Source organism: Tursiops truncatus, chromosome 3 (genome assembly GCF_011762595.2).
Source record: "Tursiops truncatus isolate mTurTru1 chromosome 3, mTurTru1.mat.Y, whole genome shotgun sequence".
Lineage (NCBI taxonomy): Eukaryota > Metazoa > Chordata > Mammalia > Artiodactyla > Delphinidae > Tursiops > Tursiops truncatus.
Genome location: NC_047036.1, coordinates 45,317,745 through 45,337,803, shown reverse-complemented (window position 1 = coordinate 45,337,803; position 20,059 = coordinate 45,317,745). Strand labels below are relative to the sequence as shown.

The 20,059-nt window shown below is 39.8% G+C and overlaps 1 protein-coding gene across 1 annotated transcript in view; it reads right to left on the bottom strand.

Annotated features, from left to right (window-relative positions):
- RAB3C (RAB3C, member RAS oncogene family) overlaps positions 1-17,939 on the bottom strand; it is a 297,825-nt gene extending 279,886 nt beyond the window's left edge. Inside the window, exons 1-2 of the mRNA XM_033852883.2 lie at positions 17,766-17,939; positions 3,867-4,094 (exon numbers count right to left, since the gene is read on the bottom strand). Of these exons, the coding sequence (XP_033708774.1) occupies positions 3,867-4,094 (228 nt within the window). The 5' untranslated portion in view covers positions 17,766-17,939. The remainder of the gene's footprint in view (positions 1-3,866; positions 4,095-17,765) is intronic.
- Between the last annotated feature and the right edge of the window lie 2,120 nt (positions 17,940-20,059).

Sequence of the window (20,059 nt, the reverse complement as noted above, 5' to 3'; positions counted from 1 at the left end):
AACAATTTGCCCTATGCTTCCCTTCTATCTGGTTGTTCCTGAGTTGTATCCCTTATAATAAACCGGTAATAGTAAGTAAACTCTTCCTGAATTCTGTGAGCTCTTCTAGCAACTTATCAACCCTGAGGGGTGGGACTGTGGGACCTGCGAGTTTATAGCCTGGAGGTCAAAAGCACAGGGCACCCAGATTTGTGATTGATATCTGAAGTGGGGTGGGGAGGGGAGGGATAAGCTTATGGAACTGAGCCCTTTACCTGTGGGATCTGTGCTAACTCTGGGTAGTTAGTGTCAACATTGTATTAAATTACAGGACACCCAGTTGGTGTCTGCATAGCAATGAAGAATTGCTTGGTCTGGAAAACCCCGGCATGTGGTGTCAGAAGTGTTGCACGTAGAAACAGATCATAGTATAGGCTAAGATAGCTGTGGATACCTTAATGAATTCGTTACACATTAATACAAGTGCATAAAGATACTATAAGCTGGAAAAAACAGTTCACGTTCAGTTATTTAAATACGAGACGGCAAACCATCAGTGCCAGATACAGTCCCAAATAAATAATTTGTTTAAGTCATAAAATAAAAGTTGTACACAACTAAATATTTTCTAGTATACTTACATTATGGCATAAAGCAAGAACCCCTAGAATTACTGTGGGAATGTCTAGACTTAGGTAACCACCCTGTTGCTCCTTATCCTGTCTCCCCCCGCATGACTCAGTTCATCGGGATGGTCAGACTCTTTTAAAAACATCTTCTTCAGCATCCCAGGATACATTGCCTAAGATCACCATCTTCACAAAAGCACCACCATATTCAAGAAGACTTCTTAATTAGGGCAGCATGGTGAAGGGGAACAAGCCAAAGCATTAGAATCTGATAGACCTAGCCTGGAACCAGCCTCTTGCCACATATGACCCTGGACGAGCTATTTAATTTGTCCGACTTTCAGGTTTCTCGGATAAAATAGGAATAATAATAAATACAAAGTTGGGTTGTTGTGGAAATTAGAAATAAGGTATAGATGATGCTTGGCATAGTTCTATGTTCAATAAATGTTAGCTACGTATAATATTTATACAATTTGATATTTGCTTATAGACATACCTATATAGTTACTCCGTGAGTATTCATTTCTTTCTCCAACTATACTACAAGTTCAATGAGAACAAAATCTTTGCAGAGTACTGCTTTTGAATGGTTCACAATATAGTAGACCAGTTGGTATATGGTAGTGTAAAATCCATTTTCATACCCCTAGAATCACAGGTACATTAAGAGCTCCCAATAGCCCTAAGAGGAAGAAATAAGATTGTTTTGATTGCAAAGAAAACAGTGGCCATCAGACTACTGTTGTGACTGAGGAAGGTCTGGGTGAAGGGTTCCTGAGTGGCTGACCCCTGAAGGGAGTGTGGGTATCCACAGAATGGGAGAATGAAAACCCTGGAAGGAGGTCCCAGGCTGGACGGAGCTGTGAAGAGAGTTGGAGGTTTTGGGAAAATGGTGGATTATGGATGACTAGAGACAAGATTTATATGTCCCAGGCTTTTGAGTGAAATTATGGAAATTGAGAAGCATGAGGAGGTATTAGAGGAGAAGCAGCCCAGAGACCTGAGTTGGCATTTGCTTGGCTCAGAGAAGAGCAATTTTCACGCAGAAGTAAGACCTGGACAGAAGTAACGGAACTTCAGTGTCCAAGAAAAGTACAGGAATGAGCTGTGGCCTGGTACTAGCACTGAGGGTTTTGAAAAAAATATTTTTGTAAGTGTGACAATATAATTCTCAAAAAAGGTATATTATTTGAACTTTTTCTGTTTTACATTAAGGACAGATGATTTTACACCTCTACAAAGCATTCCTGTCAAAAACCTAAATTGAGAAATTGTTAGAGATTATAGGATTGACTTTATACACCATGTTAATGTTTTACCTAAACAATCACAACAACCACCTTTAAACATCCCTAAGATATACGGCAGGAGCTGTCAGACAGAGGAATAATACTTCTTTGATATTAACAGAAAGAACATGGTCACAGAGGTAGGCGATGTGTAGTTACCAAATTAATTTAATTTTCAATTCAACAAAGCCCCTGAGAGTTAAGGGACCTTTCTTAAGCCTGGATATGAAAGTTATCTTCACATGACAATTGGTTGCTTAAAGCTCAAAAGGAAGAGAATGTGAAGCAATAAACACAGCTCTTCCTGTCTGTATCAACAGGGCTGCGTGTTTCTAAAGTATCTAAAGAGGGACCCCCTTCCCAACAAAAATGTCTTTGGGGACCAGTAGAGCAGCAATGGGGGCTGGGCCTATTTTTCCAAGTTCTTTTCTTTCTTTTTTTTTTTTTTCCCGGTACGCGGGCCTCTCACTGTTGTGGCCTCTCCCGTTGCCGAGCACAGGCTCCGGATGCGCAGGCTCAGCGGCCATGGCTCACGGGCCCAGACGCTCCGCGGCACGTGGGATCTTCCTGGACCGGGACACGAACCCATGTCCCCTGCATCGGCAGGCGGACTCTCAACCACTGCACCACCAGGGAAGCCCCCAAGTTCTTTTCTGAGTTCTAATTAGACTTGGAAGACTCCAGAATTAGAATAAGTAAAATAGTAACAATCTCTTGTAAGCTGCCTAAGAGGATACCTACCTGTGTATATACCTGCATCTTTAAATTTTACTCCTAAGAGCTTTCAGATATGAAAGGACATCTGGAATATTTATAATGCTATCTTAAGGGCTCTTTTATTAAAAAAAAAAAAAGTTTAAACGTTTTACTCTGAGATTTGTCTTTCTTTCAGCTTTCCATATCTGAGGAGGCAGGCTTATCGTCAGACCTACAAGTCAACCATGGCACCAGTACCAAATGGTAGTAGACATCAGAATTGTCTCAGAAGAAGGCAGAAACCTCATCTCTTGGGAAATGCCTTTTTAAAGCTCAAATCAATTTGAGTGGCAGAAGGATAAATGAACAGGGAAAGGGGACCAAAACTAACTGTAAAAACATTCTACCATTGTACCCATACATTGCATGATGTACATAAAATGCTTACTACATAACTCTATTTTGGTATAACCAATTTTTTTGTTACTTCAGCTCTTATATTACCTTGAACGTGTACCCACACACACTTTTTCTTATGTTTCTCACTTGCTATTCTCCTAAATTTATCCCAACTATTTAGTTAAGGAATCTCTGATCTTCTGCAGCGGGTGAGGAGAGGCACAAAGCTAGCCACACAGTCGCAAAGCTTATTGGAGAACATTCTGCTTAGGGAAAAACCCTATTTAAAATAAATATCCTATTTGTTTTGTTTTGTCTGGGTAGGTAAACATAACTCTTAGAGCTGAAAACACAAGGTTTGTGGAGATTAAATAGACCCTTTTCAAATTTTAGCTGGGGCTTTATGAAGGGACTAAACCTAAGCTTTCTCTATATCTGGTTGTTTACCTTCTTTAAAACGACCAGGGCAGGCTGCTTCCTGCAACCTAAAAAGGCTAAATTTACTTTGCCTATTTTGTGTATTAGAAAAGTGGCAGAGAAGGATTCAGAGACTTGCTCCGGGTCACACAGACCATAAAAGACAGAGCCAGACTTTCTGTTGAGTGTTCTTTACCACAATAAACAGACATTTATATTTTCTTTCTTCTGAAGACTCTTAAGAAGCATCAATGACAATAAGGCTTAATTCAGTCTCCCTACCTTAAAGAGGCAACACTCTATTGCCTTTGAAACAGAATGTTCTGTGGCAAAGAACCTGGAAATGGAGGCTTACAGACCCCATGGGGACAGAACAAGGCAGAAAGGTTTCCCTCACACACTTATATGTTCAATGCCCTAGACTGAAGGATGCCATCAGTTCAAAGTCACTTACCCAAATCTGAAGCTTGATTCTCTTTTCATTTTTGAATACAGTTTTGACTTTGAAATCAATCCCAACTGTGCTGACGAATGCAGATGTAAAGGAGTCATCCGCGTAACGGAACAGAAAAGATGTCTTCCCCACACTGCTATTGCCAATGATGAGCAATTTGAACATGTAGTCAAAGTTCTGATCAGAGGAGTCTTTCTGGCCGTACCTGGCATCTTGGGCAGAGGCCATCTGTGGTAAAACAAAACAAAACAAAACAAAAGAGGTGTGGATCAGTCTCCCATTTGCTATGAAGCTAGCAGCACAGTCATTATTGGTCTTGCCAGAAACAGATGTCAGACCACTCAGGAGACAAGTTGAGAGAGTTCCCCAGCCTTCCTCTGATGCTGGTATCCATGGCAATAATTCCCTGCTGGAAGACAGAAAAGCAAATCTTACGGCTCTTTCCAGCTGTGTTGGTGTGTGTCACTGCTCAGCATTCAGAACGAATCAAAGACACAAAAGGAGATGTAACATGAAAAGCAAAGATATGAGGAGCTGGCCAGGGCATGTGGATTCTGAAAGTTTGTAATTCCAGTGATGGTGACACCAAGGTGGCTGAACAGCAGGGTGTTTCTTCCTGAGTCATCTAAATTATTAGAGTCTCTCTTATTTTCTAGGGAAGCACTCCCAAAGCCTATCTCTATTTCATCTATTTATATCACTTTAAATCAACATCCTAACATATATGACCAATCTCTTTCAAATAATGATAATGACAAATACATACGGTTCAAACAACGTGCCAGGAACTGTTAACTTACTTAACCCTCACCACACCCTATAGGTGGGTACCTTTATTATTTACATATTAAAAGGAGACAATTAAGGCTCAGAGATACTAAGTCATTTGCTCAATTTCACATACTTTGTAAGCAGTAGAGGCGGGTTTCAAATCAGGCGGTGTGGTGCCAGGGCTCATGTTCTTAATGCCTCCTACTCCCTGCCCCCCAGCCCCGGTTCCCAGTGAGAACTAGGGAAATTTGTACACGTGCTCTAAAGTTGAAGTGGGAAATATTCATTGTGAGATTCATTAATGAAGGTCCCTACCTGGGTTCAAACCTCGGCTCCACCACCTACTGGTTGTGGAACTTTTGCTTTTTTATTTTAAATTGGCGTAGCTCAGTTTCCTCTCTTGCGTGAAATGGAAAAAATTATTACCCAACTTGAAACACTTGTGAAAATAATAATAGATGATAGAAATAGAAAATAATAGATGATATATCTGTACAGCAGATATATAAAGTGCCTAGCAAAGAATAGAGAATAATCTATTCTCTATAAATGCTCTAGATGGATTTTTCCTCATCTTTTTTGATGATCTTTTTCACGTCTATCAAAAGTGCTGCAGCATTACTCTACGTACCATTTGGCTCCATATAGAAAAGAAGCATTTAGGACGGTGAATCTCAGTGATTAGTGCACTTACCGGGTCACCTTTTTGGATGCTATGAATTCTTTGCCAATTGCTGTGCTGCCCAATACAATAGGCACTAATCACATATGCCTGTTTATATTTAAACTAAGTAAAATTAAAAATTCAGTTCCTCACTCACACTAGCCATACTTCAAGAGCACAAGAGCCACATGGGGCTTGTGGCTATGACACTGGACAGCGCAGGTTCAGGACACTGTCATAACTGCAGAAAGTTCTATTACTCAGTGCTAGGCTAGACAGTCTTTTTTCATTTCTTATAAAATCTGATTAATAATTACATATTTCTCTTGGAGGTATGGCAAAGAGAAAAGCCCCAGAAGATAGCGGAATGCTAGAAACAGTATATAGTGCCTAGTCTCATCTAAGACCACATTGGTTGCTGAAATCAGGTGTGTGTGTGTGTGTGTAAGAAAACTGAGGGAAAAAGAAAAGGGGAGATGGGGTGATAACGTATTCCCTTTCTACAAATACTCACTGCCAGTAGGAGAACACAATAATATGAGCAAGAATAAAGGCAAAAAGAAAATCTGTATATATTAAGAAATTTAAGGGCAATAAACATTCTGACTTCATTTCTTATTAAATATAAGTTTAAGCATTTCTCTTTTTAAGTCCATGTAACCACATTGCTGTCTTCAGTAAATATACCTTGTAATGATTGTCTACCAGTGGGAAAAACTGGGCCAGTAAAACAGGCAGATATCATCATTTTCCTTTCTGGCCCTGGAGTCTGCGTGCTAAGGTAAACTTCCCCCAACACAAGCAGCCCACCAAGAACAAAAATAGGATTATAATTCTTGACTTTCAGTTTGAACAATGATGTCTTGCTCTGATGACTTCTGACACCCCAGAAAGCCAGGTAACTATTTCATTTGACACTCCTATTCCTACAGACATAAGCCTTTCACCAATTAAGATCCCCCCCTTATGGAGGTGCTAAGTTCAACCAGGCCTGCAAATGACCTTTGTTAGGAAGATCTTTTACCATCTTTTATATGAAGCAGCCCAGATACTACATTCTGGATTAAGCATGTTCAGCTAAGCCACAGTTAGAAAATAGACTCTACAAGTTTCCTAGAGCTGCTCATTTTCTCAGCCTGACAGCCTACCATTACCCTGAGGTGGGATTCTGAGTCCTGTGGATTTCTAGGCTTCCTTGAAAGAATATGTGATAAAGAAAGCCACTATCAATCACAAGTCCTAGTCCAAAATTAGACCAACTCCAAAGCCTGAGGAAATATAGACATCACCATTGTATGTACTTTTTAAAGGTAATTGTAGAGATTTAGATAGAGAAAACCATACTGGAGTTTTCTCCAGCATGAGAAATAGAAGATGTTCAATTTTAAGGACAGATTATACCAGCTGTATTAGCAGCAAAGAAGGTGGTAGGAGCACCGAGGATGATGGGGCGTGAGGCTGGTGGATTTGTGGATCTAGATCCTCCAAGGGATGAATTAGAAGAGTTTGCTAACCTGCTCTTCTTGAAGATGGTGTGTGGTTTCTTTAAATTATTTCCTGATTTATATCCCCAAAAGTATTCACAGAGAGCCCCAAAGATGTGTATTCAGAACATATGTGTTTCCTAAACTTTAGAATAATGAAATAAATCCTGGCTTAGAGAATGGAGAAGTAGACTGCCTGAATCTTGCTGAGAATAGAAATGAAGCAATTTTTATTTACAAAACAGAAATAGAATTACAGATGTAGAAAACAATCTTATGGTTACTGGGGGCGGGGGTAAATTGGGAGATTGGGACTGACATATACACACTACTATATATAAAACAGATAACTAATAAGGACCTACTGTATAGCACAGGGAACTCTACTCAATACTATGTAATGACCTATATGGGAAAAGAGTCTAAAAGAGTGGATATATGTATATGTATAACTGATTCACTGTGCTGTACACCTGAAACTAACACAATATTGTAAATCAATTATACTCCAATTAAAAAAAAAGATGAAGCAATTTGACAGCATATGAATGTCAAAGGAACATATAGACAGTCACTATGTAAATTTACTAACAGTTCTAAATACTAAGTCATGTGAATGTCTCCAAAATTTTCATGGGAAAATATGAAAACAGGAGTGGACATGAAGGAACCTCCCAGAGAGCAAACAGGATTTTATAAAACATACATAAGAAACCCTTTAAATTGCATTAATCTTGAATTAATTTAAAAAAAAAGAATCATAGAGTGGGAAAGACTCTTCAGCGAAGCCCTCCTTCCTACTCATCCCCAAGTGTCCCTCTTGTCATTGGTATTCTAGCCCAGCCCTTCAAAGTGAGTGACAGAAAGTTTGCTAGGCTGTGAAGCAGCCTATTTCATTGCTGAACAACTGCAATTGTTATAAATTTCTTCCTTAGATTTGAGTTAAAATCTACTTCCCTGTAGCTTCTGTCCATGTGCTCCAGATTCTGCCTATGAATCAAAAGAGTTGATTCCTTTCCCAGTCACAGCTCCCTAAGCTTTCTCTCCTCCTGCCTGGATAATCTCAACTGCTTTAGCCCCTTTCTCCACCCAGGGCATGTCCGAAAAATCCCACACGTCTTCTAGGTTAAAGGGGACATCTCTGCAGATGTCAAAGTCCCATGCATGGTTCCTACAATTGGTCACAATATTCCAGATATTTATCTGGTCGTTGCAGGGTGAAATGAGATTCTCATGTCCTGTCACATCTGTCTTCACAATAAAGTCTCCTCAAATGCTCAGCACTTTTTTCACATTCACTGTTATAAACATAGGTCTCCCCTAACCCCATCCTATGCCTCGGCAATTTATTTTTTTTAATGGAAGTGTCAACCTTTATTATGTACTCTATTACATTTCCTTTTGTTTGTTTTGATTTACAATTCCATTCTGTTTTGATAACTTTTTGTCCTTTCATCAAAAATATTAGTTATCCCTTCCAGATTTGTCTCATTCCTAAGTTTGATCAGTATGCATTTCATATCCTCAAGATGCTAATCAAAATGCTAATCAGTTTGTAGACAAATCACAATGAAATTTTTTTTTACCTTGCTGAATACATAAATCTATGGACGAACTCTACAATATGTCATTAAGGAACTCAGCAAGTTTGAAGCAAATCCTTAACCTCTGGGAGTTGGTGCCTTGCAAAGCCACTGTGCTATCCCTCTAGGTGTGCCTTGGTTCAGTAGCAGGGGAACAGATCATAGATTTAATTGATGTGTCATTTTTAATTTCAATTCTAGTCTCCCCAGAAGTCCTACTGACCAGGGACCAAGCAGATTACCTTTGACTAACACATGTAACCATAGCCTTCTTCAGAATTTTTGACATTAGGCTTTTCCAAATAAATGAGAAAAGCAAATTATTTGCAGGGATTCCCTTGGGTGCTTAAGAATCTAAACTATACTAAGCCATCCGTGCATCTGATGAGAAAAACAAAAAGAAGTCATTTTAAATGTACTATGTTCCATCTACTATTACTGATAACATCCTGAGGGTCAGTGGGAGAAAGAACGAGGGTAAATTATCCAGAAAATGCAATGCAATTCTTTGAAATTGGAAGAGTGAAAGCAAGGATGGGACATATGTATGGGAAGTGTGGAAATATGTAAAGTAGTTTCAAATCTCAATTGTTGTTACCGAGGGGAAAAGAAAAGAAAAAGGTAATAAGAGGAGTTATTCCTGAGAGCTCCAAAGTAAAGACTAAATTTTAAAACCAAGAAGGAAAATATTAAAAGATAGGATTTCCAAACACATGTCATCTGGCCCCTGGTGGTTTCTCGTAGTGAAGGTCTCATCTGCGCTTGGTTGCCTGTCTCCCTGTTTGTTTCTCAGGGTGGATTGGAATTGTGATTCTCTTTGCAGTCTCTGGCCAGCAGTTTCTCCATGTGTCTGCTACTGTTTGCTCTGGCAAGAGCCAGCTGAGAAGCAATAAACACTACTTGTACCACTGTGGACACATCACCATCAAGCTGAAAGGATGCTGTCCAGGGAATTGGAAGCAGCCAAGGCACTAGAAGACTTAAACTCTAACCCTGGCCTCTGAAGTAAAGGGCCTGGAAAGTAGGGCAGCATTTGGAAATCGTCTTTGTCTCCTTTTATGTTAGCAGGGATTGACTAACTACTATATTTCTTGGGACTCCTGGAGAATGTATATGATGGTATGCCAAATGATGGTAACGTTTCCAGGATGCAAGTTGCTCTATGTTTTAAGGGTATCCCTCAAGCTCAGTTTCACAGAACTCCTTTCAGTCTGCGTCTGGACCTCTATTTCATGCATAGCTTCTTTAGTCCATGTGGATAACACTTGGCTAATGCACAGGAAGGTGGTACAATAACTGCAACAACAGCTCTTACAGACACTGTACTCTGCTTTATACATATTATCACACCTCATCCTCTCACTGTCCCCAGATTTCAGAATCTAACTCTTAGCACCCCCCTGTTAGAGGAACAGAATGCTGAGTGTATTTCAGAATGGCTACCTTCCCCAGCCCCCTGCCAGAAGCATGAGCAGATTTTTCTCCAACCTTCACTATGAGAACTTAATAGACCTCCTGAAGGTAATATTCACAAAAGTGTGAGGCCCTCTGGAGCTTTATGTCTTAGACTTGTCCACACTGAGCCTCCAGCAATTCATCAATTACAGTCTACATTTTCTTCATCAATTACATTTAGGTTTTCCTACCCTAGTACTGATCCCCGTGAAGGTTTCTATTCCAGTAAATTGTGATTCTCTGTGTCTGCCTATTTGTCTCTCCAATGTGCAGGGCAGCAGTCTTCCCCGTGACCCCACTTTTCCAATGATCTAAGAAGAGTTGTTCATTTTCAGTTTGTTCAGCTTTTTTCTTGTGTGAGAATGGGAGTGACCACTTCCAAGCACCCTCCGTACTGGACAGAAAACTCAAAGCCTTTATCCCCATTTTAAGGATGAAATTAAGAGTATTTGAGAGGAAGCTACAGTAGAGGGGGAGGTCCTTGTTTTTCAGTAGGTTGTTATCCTGATCCCTCTGTCTGCGTACTGACTGTGCCTTCATGACCTGGACCAAATGGATTAGGACCTACTGTATAGCAGAGGGAACTCCACTCAATATTCTGTAATAAGCTATATGGGAAAAGAAAAAGAATGAATATAGGTATATGTATAATTGAACCACCATGCTGTACATCTGAAACTAACACAACATTTTAAATCAACTACACTCCAGTAAAATTTTAAAAGCAAGAATTACAGACATGCAGCTCAGCTACTTCACTCTTCCCTTCATCAAACTAACAAGTCTCAGCCTTCAATCACAGAGAATATTGAAAGAGGTGAGGGTCCTTCTTTTCTTTGCTTCTAGAAGAATATCCATTCCTTTGTTGAAGAGAGGTATGCTCTAAATTTGATACATTTTAAAGTTCATTATAATGGTTTTTGCAACTCCTTTGATGTCTATACATGTTTGTTACTACAGTGTCAAGAAAAAGGAAATGAATTTCACCAAACCATATAAAACTGGTTCCTATTAGTATCACAGACCAGTGTTCTCAGCCCATGCTACATTTCACCCCAACTCCTAGTGTGCTTACTGAGGGCTCCCGGCAGGGAGAGCCTGTAGAGGGCTGTGCAGCAGCTGGTGAAGGGGCCACCCAGATCACACAGACAAGAGTGCGAGCGAGGTCTGCTGTGAAGGGAACCACGGTGGCTGGGAGAGCTCTCCAGACTCCAGTGATGCAACCCTGACAGCTGCCATGAAGCAGAGCCCTGCCCAGTAGCTCCTGTACATCTTCATGGATGCTGAAGCCAGAGGGTCATTAGTGCAGTCCTGGGGTGCTGGTGATCACCTAGCTGCTGGTAACCCAGGCTTTATAATCACAGTGGGAAGAGAGCTAGGGAAACACCATTCCGCTTCTTTTCTACCAGGTCTGAAAGTATGTGCAGCAGACACATCTGTGAAAAAGAGCATTCCACATTCTTGGTGTAATGTGGGTGTAGGTAAAGAGCACACTCTCTTGGGTCAGGATTCCTAAGAAGGAATCCTAGGTCTGTTACCTGTGCAAACTTGGGCAAGGTTTTTGTTTTGTTTTAAATATTCTAAGCTGCAATCTCCTCATCTATTGGAGAAATAGAAAACAGAAATAATAGGAATAATAGTGGGATCTTCAAAGTAAAATTGCCGGCACGTGTAAAGTCCTTGAATAGAGCATCCATTATCGTCTTTGTTATTCCTCTTGTTATACTGAAATGATACACAAGCCACTCACTTTCTCCCAACTCCCACTGTTGCTACTCTCTGAAATGGAAATGTTTGATTTTATAGGACATGTTCCCTCTCATTTCCTAGCTTTAGAGGACAAGAGGCTTTGATACCCAATACTCCCACTCTGTAGAGTTTCATAATTACCAAAATAAACACATTACATTTACTCTCTCATTTCAAATATTGTGTCATGGAACAAAGAGCATTCATCAAAACACGTCTGGGGACAGAAGCTGAGACCCTGAGTACCTGTGGCAAAGATAGAAGTCTTCTGTGGTCTGGAGAGGCTGTGGGGAGGGAAACGTGGCCAGTGGCCGTACACCCTGTGATGTGACCTGTCATATGACACCGCCCACTACCCGGTCACATTTGGAGAGTTACTAACTCATGAAACCCTTGGGTGTGGGTGGACTTTTATGGAAACTGGGATTGGCCTAATAAGGGTGCTCAGCATACGGATGGCCGACAGGCCCATGAAAAGAGGCTCAACATCACTAATCATTAGAGAAATGCAAATTAAAAATACGATGAGGTACCACCTCACACCAGTCAGAATGGCCATCATCAAAAAGTCTACAAATAGGGCTTCCCTGGTGGCACAGTGGTTGAGAGTCCGCCTGCCAATGCAGGGGACGCGGGTTTGTGCCCCAGTCCAGGAGGATCCCACATGCTGCTGAGTGGCTGGGCCCGTGAGCCATGGCTGCTGAGCCTGCGCGTCCGGAGCCTGTGCTCCGCAACGGGAGAGGCCACAGCAGTGAGAGGCCCGCGTAACGCAAAAAAAAAAAAAAAAAAGTCTACAAATAAATACTAGAGAGAGTGTGGAGAAAAGGGAAACCTCCTACATTGTTGGTGGGAATGTAAATTGGTGCAGCCACTATGCAAAAGAGTGCGGAGGTTCCTCAAAAAACTAAAAATAGAGTTGCCATATGATCCAGAAATCCTACTCCTGGGCATACATCCAGACAAAACTATAATTTAAAAAGATACATGCGCCCCTATGTTCATAGCAGCACTATTCACAATAGCCAAGACATGGAAACAACCTAAATGTCCATCAACAGATGAATGGATAAAGAAGATGTGGTACATATATACAATGGAATACTACTCAGCCATAAAAAAGAATGAAATAATGCCATTTGCAGCAACATGGATGGACCTAGAGATTATCAAACTAGTCAGTAAGTCAGAAAGATAAAGGCAAATACCATATGATATGACTTGTGTGTGGAATCTAAAATATGACACAAATAAACTTATCTACGAAAAAGAAACAGACAGAAAACAGAGGTGTGGTTGCCAAGGGGGAGGGAGAGGGGGGTACAGATGGATTGGGAGTTTGAGATTAGCAGATGCAAACTATTATATATAGAATGGATAAATAACAAGGCCCTACTGTATAGCACAGGGAACTATATTCAATATCCTATGATAAAAACCAAAATGGAAAAGAATATGAAAAAGAATATATATAAATGTATAATAGAATCACTTTGCTGTACAGCAGAAATTAACACAATATTGTAAATCTATTATAGTTCAATAAAATAAATTTGAAAAAAAAAGAAAGGGAGCTCCAGGAACTAACTCCTAATAATTATGGGGAAGCTTTCTTCTTATAGGGCCTTAGAGTAGGTCTTAGGTAAAATTTAACCTAATTTCTGATGTGGAATTTGATAAATCATCAAAGCCCACAATATCATTATAGACAACAATACTGAATTATGAACTTCAAAGTCTTTAAGAGACTGGAACTTAATTGTTCTCACCATGTAAAAAAAATGATAATTATGTGATAAAATAGAGGTGTTAGCTAACACAACGGTGGTGACCATACTGTAATATATAAACATATCAAATCAAAGTGTTGTACACCTTAAGTCTATACAATGTTATATTTCAATTCTATCTCAATAGAAATAAAAAATTTTTAAACCCCACAATAAATAAATAAACAGTATCTTGCATACATGATGGTTATTTCCAGCATTTGCTAATACCTCTCTAAAATAATGGCAAAGGGTATTCACAAAAGTAAAATTCCAGATAGACAAAGAAAAGTAGAAAAGAAAGGTCAACAAAAGTTCGGGATTTGGAAGTGCATGACTGGGGAAAGGGGAATCCTAGGCCTGCTAGGGAAGTCCACAAAAGCCCTTACCCTGTAGAACTTGGGATGGCCTTGGGATTGGAGACATCAAGTGTCTTGATCACGGGGTGTGGCTAGAGTGACCAACTCTCCTCGTTTGCCAAGGACTGTGGGGTTTCATGGTGCACAGCAGAACTTTCAGTGTTAAAACAAGCAAGCTGAGATGTTGGTCACGCGAGGTGTTTCTAGGGCATGCAAACAGGAGGACTAGCTGAAAATCCAAGGTCCCACATCTCTCTCTGACCCTGTAGAGCCAAGCAACCATCTTCCCCACGTATGACTTCTTTAAAACAAAATTAAGTTTAAAATATAAAAAAGTCATCAAACATTCTTGGCATTCACACTTCCTATATGCAGATGTCAATTTATAAAAATGAAAGAGCCTCTCTCTTAGCAACGAAATGTAAAGAATCCTTTAAAACGTTTCTCATGAATATGGATAAAATATACATATGCTTTCTCATCATTTCTTGGTAGCAAGAAATACCAGACATTGTGTTCTCAAATATCCGCTCTCTAGAGCTGGATATATTTTTATTCAGGAATACAAAACTAAATATTCACTAGATTCAAGATTTCCAAACCTGGGAAACTCCACCTGAATTCTGCAAAATTAGAATATTCAAGGTGGGGTCAGGTATCCAAATTGTTAAAGCTCCCCTTGTGGCTCTTTTGACCAGTCACGTTTGGAATTTATTGGATTAACAAATGTCCGCAGGGAATCCAGGGCCCATGTCTGCTGTCAAGGCCTCAGGGACGTACATACAAGGAGACTAAGTAATCTGATATTTAAGCTCTGATCTGTGGGACCGGAAATGGAATCTTAGTGCTCTCTACCAGCTGTGGTCTTCACCAGTCACCCCTTCCACTGATGGGGACAGCTGATCTCACCAGAATGTTGACTCAGCACAGACGGTCTATACCCTAAAATGCTCAGCCTGCACAGACAAGCTGGATTCTGAGAAATGTATTATCTCTGCCCTGGGAGGAGCCAGACCTTCTGAGGACCAGTGATACAACTCACTGTGAGCTCCCCGTCAGACGCAGAGGAAGTACAGCCTAGTGAGAGGTAGCAATCCTGTTCTCACAGCACACGCAACTCTGCTCTACTCAGCTCTGTGGTGCGTGGCCCTGCCTTTCTTCATTAGTCATTTTTAAAAATAACACACAATTAGATTTTTCTTCCCTCCACTCCATAAGAAAGCACCCAACAGCTATAGGAGGCCAATGTCTAAACTGAAACCACAAAATGAAGAATATCTCTTCCTGAGAAGAAAATAAAAATTAAACAGTAGACGTACCCAGTACTATGTGGTATAAGGAAAACCTCTCTTAAAAACACGTAGTAAAATACTCTAAAAATCCCCAGTGGGGGGAAAAAAACTAAATTTTAATATTAACATGTGTTTCCCCTCAAAATTTCATCATTAAACATTTTTAGAACATTAAACATTTAAAAAATATTTCACATGAATTTTAAATATTTAAGGCCTTGAAAAATGCCTCCAGAGATTTGCTATACATTCCTTCTAAATCTCGACATTTCTCTTCCCCTCCTCCAGTCATTGAGGTAGGTCATGTACAGGGGCAAACACCCCATGGTCCACACATTTATGAGACAAAGGGACTATCGGGACCATTCTTGAGGATCTCGGTGGGCTAGCAGTCTACATGTCTGTGTTTCCAGACTGTGCAAATGGAATGACTTACAGAGCCACTTTTCTAGTTATAATTGTCCCTACTTTTCATTCAAAAGCTACTGCTACTATTATTTACTACAAAGAACAAGCCCGCCCAAGCACACTTACAAAAGAATGTTCACATGCACAGGTGTGCTGTGTTTCCATTGTCCCCTTTCATCAGTCCTGCTACTCAGACAGGTGTTCAGTGAATCAAACATTTGAAAGAAAAACTGTCTTTTACTGCGAACACCATATATAAGTGTCACGTGGGAGTCATATTTTGCTAATTGGTACTTAACATGCTCTTTCCTCAAGATCTTTAAGGCTCTTCAAGCTATGGCTATTTTAGCAGGAATCACTCACTGTGTTGACTAGGAAGAGTCTCTAGCTCATGAGACTCAGGCATGCATCTGAGCCGCTCTGGACAACTAACAAGTAATTAAACTAAAAGCAGGTAGACTCATGATGAGAGGATCAGTGCCTCACCTCTTAAAGTTACATTATGATTTGGGTTCCCAGACCATGAAAAGTTGACAGTGTAGGAGCAAAGTGACTATGGTTCCAGGGTTTTCTCAGTTAGGAGGCCAAGTAGGCACAAAATGAGACTCTTTTAGGCCTGCTAGAGCTAAATTCCTAATGCTAGACCCAATCCAATCAGCTTACTGAAGAGTTCATCAGGGAACTACTGACCCTGACTTTTTACCAGTCACTAGGTGACTGAAGACCTAGTGCATTCACTCTTATGGTTTCATTGTTTAGTGGACAGAAGAATATTTCATGACTCCAATAAAACTAACATAATGCTTCAAACCAATCTCAAACATGCTGGTGTTGGAAAAGGCATATTGTTTCTGCAGAGTTAAAGCTTTAAGGAATATAGTATATATACATATATATACAGGCATATACATGTGTGTGTGTGTATATATATATATGCATGAGAACACTATTAAGAAAGCAAGAGTGTCTGTATTAATATGGAGTAAATAGACTTTAAGACAAGGAGCACTGCCAAAAATAAAAAAGGACATTTCATAATAATAAAAAGGAAAAAATTTCAGGAAGACACAACAATTACAAATGTGTGTTTCCCTAATAAAGGAGTTCAAAATATATAAAGCAAAACTGAAAGAACTAAAAAAATGGAAAGATTGATTACCATAGTTGGAGATCTTAAAACCTTTTTCTCAGTAATTGATAGAATAACTAGACCAAAATCACTAAGGTTGTAGATGATCTTAGCAACACCACACAAAACCATGAGCTAATTGATGTTTACAGACCACTATACCTTACAACTGATGCATGCAGCATTCACAGTGCACATGAAATGTTCATGAAGTTAGACCAGACACTAGCCTGAAAACAAGTCTAAAAAAATTTCAAAAGAATGAAATCTTAAAGAATACGTTCTCTGGGGCTTCCCTGGTGACTCAGTGGTTGAGAGTCCGCCTGTCGATGCAGGGGACACGGGTTCGTGACCCGGTCCGGGAAGATCCCACATGCCGTGGAGCAGCTGGGCCCATGAGCCATGGCCGCTGAGCCTGCGCGTCCGGAGCCTGTGCTCCACAACGGGAGAGGCCACAGCAGTGAGAGGCCCGCGTACCGCAAAAAAAAAAAAAAAAGAAGAATATGTTCTCTGGTAGCAAGAGAATTTAATTAGACATCAGTATCAATAAAATATCTGAAAAATACCCAGTTATCTAGAAATTAAACAACATACCTCTAAACCCATTAATTAAGGAAAACACCACAAGAAAAGAAGCAAATAGTTTGAAATAAAATATAATGCAAATACTATACTCAGAAATTTGTGGGAGTCAACTACTAAAGTAGTAAAGATTTATCTTTGTAAATACTATGTTTATTCTTTAAAAAGAAACATTTAAACTCAGTGATCTAAATTTCTAAATCAATAATTTAAGCCTGATAAACAAAAAGGTTATACTAAAGTACTATACAAGGAACACAGTTGTTTTCTAAAAGCCCAAGTCAATACAATACAAAATAAACAACAAAAAAGTTAACAAAGGCAAAAGTTGGTTATTTGAAGACATTAATAATATGGATAAATATCTAGTAAGACTGGTGAGAGGGAGGGAGGGAGGGAGGGAGGAAGAGAGAGAGAGAGAGGATTCATATTATCAATAATAGGAATGAATGAGGGGATATCATTATAGATCCTAAAGAAATTAAAAGGTAATAAAAATATTTTGAACAATTTTATGCCAATAAATTTGAAAAATTTGGTGAAAAATATAATTTACCAAAACTGACCCAAGATGAAATAGGAAATTTTATATATGCATAATTAATTTTCTACTGCTGCCATAATGGATGTTTAAAACAACACCCAGTTATTACTTACCGAGTCAGAAATCTAGACACAGTGTAACTCAGCTAGGTCCTCTGCTCATATTGCTAAGGCATTACAAGCCCAAAATCAATGTGCCAGCTGGGCTGGGTTCCTACTTGAAGGTTCTGGGGAAGATTCCACTTCCAAGCTTTTTCAGGTTGTTGGCAGAATTCAGTTGCTTGTGGTTATAGGACTGAGGTCCCTATTTCCTTGACATATAGCCTTCTTCATCTTTAAACCAACAATTCTCATGCTTCAAATCTTTGACTTCCCCTTCTGCCACATCTCTCTGACTAAAGCAATATAATGACTGATGTCATTATACTGGACTCACCTGAAAATCCAGGTTAATCTCCTTATTTTAAAGTCCATAACATTAATTACATCTGCAAAGGCCCTTGTGTTGTGTAACATAATTTACTCATACGTTCCAGGGATTAGGCAGACATCTCTGCAAGGAGTTAGGGAGAAGGCTATTCTGCCTACCACAGTATACTAAAGGGAGACAGATAGATAGATAGATAGAGTAGATAGCTGGAAGATAGAGATATTTGTATATCAAAAAAGTTGTATTTGTTTATAAAAAAAAAGTCCACAAAGAAAACTCCAGGCTCTAATAGCTTCATTGATAAACTCTACCATACACTTGCAAGAACAAAATATATCTATCTTACACACCAAAATCATTCAAAAAGTAGAGGGAAAAAGAACACTTCTCACTTGTTTTATACGGTTTCCATAACTCCTACATTATAACCTCATAAAAGCATTAAAAGAAAATCATATATCAACATCCATCATGAACTTAAGTGCAAAAATCTTCAACAAAATATAGTCAAATTGAATTGAGACAGTACATCATGACTAACTGGGGTTTATCTAAGTAATGTCACACAAAATAAAAATCAATCAGTATAATCCAATAGAATAAAGGAGATAAACCATGTGATCACTGCAACAGATGCAGAAAATGTATTGACAAAATTCAGCAACCATTTATTTTAAAAACAAATATTCTTAGCAAACTAGGAATCAAAAGAAATACCTTCTGTATGATAAGGATATCTATAATAAAAATAACAACAACAAAAAACCAATTATAGCTAACTTCATACTTAATGGTGAAAGATGGCTTTCTGCTAAGATTGGGAATAAGAAAACAATGTCTGCTCATCACTTCTACTCAACATTTTACTACTCCCTCTTTTGAGAACACCAGAATCACAACTAGCTGCTGAACAATCATCGACAGGAAGACACTGGAACTAACTAAAAAAGATACCCCACATCCAAAGACAAAGGAGAAGCTGCAATGAGATGGTAGGAGGGGCACAATCACAGTAAAATCAAATCCCATAACTGCTGGGTGGGTGACTCACAAACTGGAGAACACTTATACCCCAGAAGTCCACCCACTGGACTGAAGGTTCTGAGCCACACATCAGGCTTCCCAACCTGGGGATCTGGCAACGGAATTCCTAGAGAATCAGACTTTGAAGGCTAATGGGATTTGACTGCAGGACATCAGCAGGACTGGGGGGAACAGAGACTCCACTCTTGGAGGGCACACACAAAGTAGTGTGTGCACTGGGACCCAGGGAAAGGAGTAGTGACCCCATAGGAGACTGAGCCAGACCTATCTGCTAGTGTTGGAGGGTCTCCTGCAGAGGCGGGGGGCAGCAGTGGCTCATCAAGGGACAAGGACACTGGCAGCAGAAGTTCTGAGAAGTACCCCTTGGCATGAGCCCTCCCAGAGTCTGCCATTAGCCCCACCAAAGAGCCCACGTAGGCTCCAGTGTTGGGTCGCCTCAGGCCAAACAAGCAACAGGGAGGGAAGCCAGGCCCACCCATCAGCAGACAAGCAGATTAAAGTTTTATTGAGCTCTGTCCACCACAGCAACAGCCAGCTCTACCCATCAACAGTCCCTCCCATTAGGAAACTTCCACAAGCCTCTTAGATAGCCTCACCCATCAGAGGGCAGACAGAAGAAGCAAGAAGAACTACAATCCTGCAGCCTGTGGGACAGAAACCACATTCACAGAAAGATAGACAAGATGAAAAGGCAGAGGGCTATGTACCAGTTGAAGGAACAAGATAAAACCACAGAAAAACAACTAAATGAAGTGGAGATAGGCAACCTTCCAGAAAAAGAATTCAGAATAATGATAGTGAAGATCATCCAGAACCTCGGAAAAAGAATAGAGGTGAACATCGAGAAGATGCAAGAAATGTTTAACAAAGACCTAGAAGAATTAAAGAACAAACAAACAGAGATGAACAATACAATAACTGAAATGAAAAATAC